Below are 2,486 nucleotides of genomic sequence, written 5' to 3'. Positions count from 1 at the left end.
AAATAAATAAAAAGAGCTGTATCTACAAATGACATGAAATTAGCTCTCTTTATATTAACAAATTTTTAAAAAAAAGAATTGAAGAACCTTTGGTTGTATTTTCATAGAAAGTTTTCCTTGATTTTGAAGAGGGAAACAGCACTTCTCTGCAGCTGTGTTCCCAAAAAAACTCTTGGTTTGAGGATGCTACAGAGATCTTCAAGCTATGTTCTTCTGCCATGGCCTCAGAATAAACTTCAGCTTGAGACTGATAAGTTCTGGGGAGATTTGACCTCCTGGAGGCAGAAGAGTTCATAGACAAGGAATAATCAGAACAAGGTTCACTTGACTTCTAACCTGATCTCCTGGGAACAGAGAATCAGCAGGAAATTTCTTTCTGCCCAGACCAGTGTCCCCACAGGGAGATCAGATGTTTAGGGGCCTGGACCCCAAGAGGGACGTGTGCCTAATGAGCAGAAACACATAGCTGTAAATTCACCTTCTGTTGATTTCTCTCACAGTGTGTAGTCAGGAGCTGCACAGGATGTGCTGGCTGCTTCTGGGGTCCTGGTCTGACCCAGGGACTTCTGTTTAACTTCTTCCTACTCTCTAGTGTGTTGACAGAACTTCAGTCTCCATCATCAGCCATCCAGGGGACATTCTTCTGAGAGAAAAAGTGCAGGTGGGTCTGAGAGCCTGGTGCGTACTGTAGGAATTGCTTAGAAACAGTGAAAGTTGAGAAAGCTTCCCTGGGGTCACTGGATGATCATACCCATCTAAATCTTCCTATTTTTTTAAAGACCTATTTTATTTATTTGAAGAGGGAGGGAGAGAGAGGAGAGGGAGAAAGGGAGGAAAAGAGAGAGAGAGAGAGAGAGAGAGAGAGAGAGAGAGAGAGAGAGAGAAAGTCTTGCATTTGCTGGTTCACTCCCCAGATGGCTGTAACAGTGCTGGGCCAGCCCAAAGCAAGAAGCCAATACTCCATATACTTCTCCCACATGAGTGACAGGAGCTCAACTAATGAAGCCATCAGGTGCTGCATTCCAGGGAAGAATTAGGAGTTGAGCTGAGACAGAGACCAAGGCAAGCACCCGGTAGAAAAACCTACTCACAGACCCCAGTAGGAAATTCCCTAAAAAAAAATCACACCCATACACAATATGCAAGAATCCATTTTCTTGCCATTAAGTATCAATCTTAGCTTTTCACTTGTGTAATGAATGAGTGTGTGTGAAACTTGGTGATTTTTTCCATAGCCGGTGGTCACCTCAACTACATGGAATCGGGCAATGGAACACAACTGTCAGAATTCCTTCTTCTGGGATTCTCAGAGGACCCAGCACTGCAGTCCCTCATACTTGGTCTTTTCCTGTCCACGTACCTGGTCACTGTGGCTGGGAACCTGCTCATCGTCCTGGCCATCCTCTCAGATCCCCACCTCCACACGCCCATGTACTTCTTCCTCTCCAACCTGTCCTTGGTGGATGTCTGCTTCACCTCCACCACCATCCCCAAGATGCTGGTGAACATCCAGACACAGAGCCAAGCCATCAGCTATGCAGGCTGTATCACCCAGATATATTTCTTCCTGCTTTTTGTAGAGTTGGACAACTTCCTCCTGACCATGATGGCCTATGACCGGTTTGTGGCCATCTGTCACCCCCTGCACTACACAGTCACCATGAGCCCCCGGCTTTGTGTGCAGCTGGTCCTGGTGTCCTGGGTCATCAGTGTCCTGCATGCCTTGTTGCAAAGCCTAATGGTGCTGCGGCTGTCCTTCTGTGCAAACCTAGAAATCCCCCACTTCTTCTGTGAGCTGAACCAGGTGGCCCAACTTGCCTGTTCTGATACTTTCCTTAATGACATGGTCATGTATATTACACTTATACTGCTGGCTGCAGGACCCCTGGCTGGGATCTTTTACTCCTACTCCAAGATTGTCTCCTCCATCCGTGCAATCTCCTCAGCTCAGGGGAAGTATAGAGCATTCTCCACCTGTGCCTCTCACCTCTCTGTTGTCTCCTTATTCTATTGCACAGGTCTAGGAGTTTACCTTAGCTCTGCTGTAACCCATGACTCACGCTCAACTGCAACAGCCTCGGTGATGTACACCGTGGTCACCCCCATGCTGAACCCCTTCATCTACAGTCTGAGGAACACAGATGTAAAGAGGGCTCTGAAAAGACTCTTTGCAGGGAAACTGTAATAAGATTCATTTGTGTGCAGCAAAGTAAGTTCCTAGAAGTGTAGGTTCATTGTCCCGAAGCTTGAAGCTATGATTCTGTGGTCATATTGTGTTGTTGTGCTGTTTGTTTCCTGGAGTCTTTCAACCTTTGTGTAGACTTGAAGTCACTTAGTAAGGCTTCTGCTCTTTACAGTATCCAATATTTTCCCCTTCCTTCCTTTCCTGATTTCCAAATGTTTTTCCAAACATTGGATCAGAAATATTTGCAAATATTCATGTTCTCAAGGGACCATAAAAATATCTTAGGAATCCTTCTTCCCAC

General features: G+C 45.8%; 1 protein-coding gene across 1 annotated transcript; it reads left to right on the top strand.

The window, feature by feature from the left end:
• The first annotated feature begins 1,255 nt into the window (after nt 1-1,255).
• On the top strand, nt 1,256-2,185 carry LOC133749468 (olfactory receptor 1078-like). Its single transcript, XM_062178629.1, has one exon. It carries the CDS (start codon nt 1,256-1,258, stop codon nt 2,183-2,185), a length of 930 nt encoding a protein of 309 aa, XP_062034613.1.
• The last annotated feature ends 301 nt before the right edge of the window (nt 2,186-2,486 follow it).

Source organism: Lepus europaeus, chromosome 20 (genome assembly GCF_033115175.1).
Source record: "Lepus europaeus isolate LE1 chromosome 20, mLepTim1.pri, whole genome shotgun sequence".
NCBI classification, from domain to species: Eukaryota; Metazoa; Chordata; class Mammalia; order Lagomorpha; family Leporidae; genus Lepus; species Lepus europaeus.
Note: the sequence above shows the minus strand (reverse complement) of the source record. Positions and strands in the feature narration are given on the sequence as shown.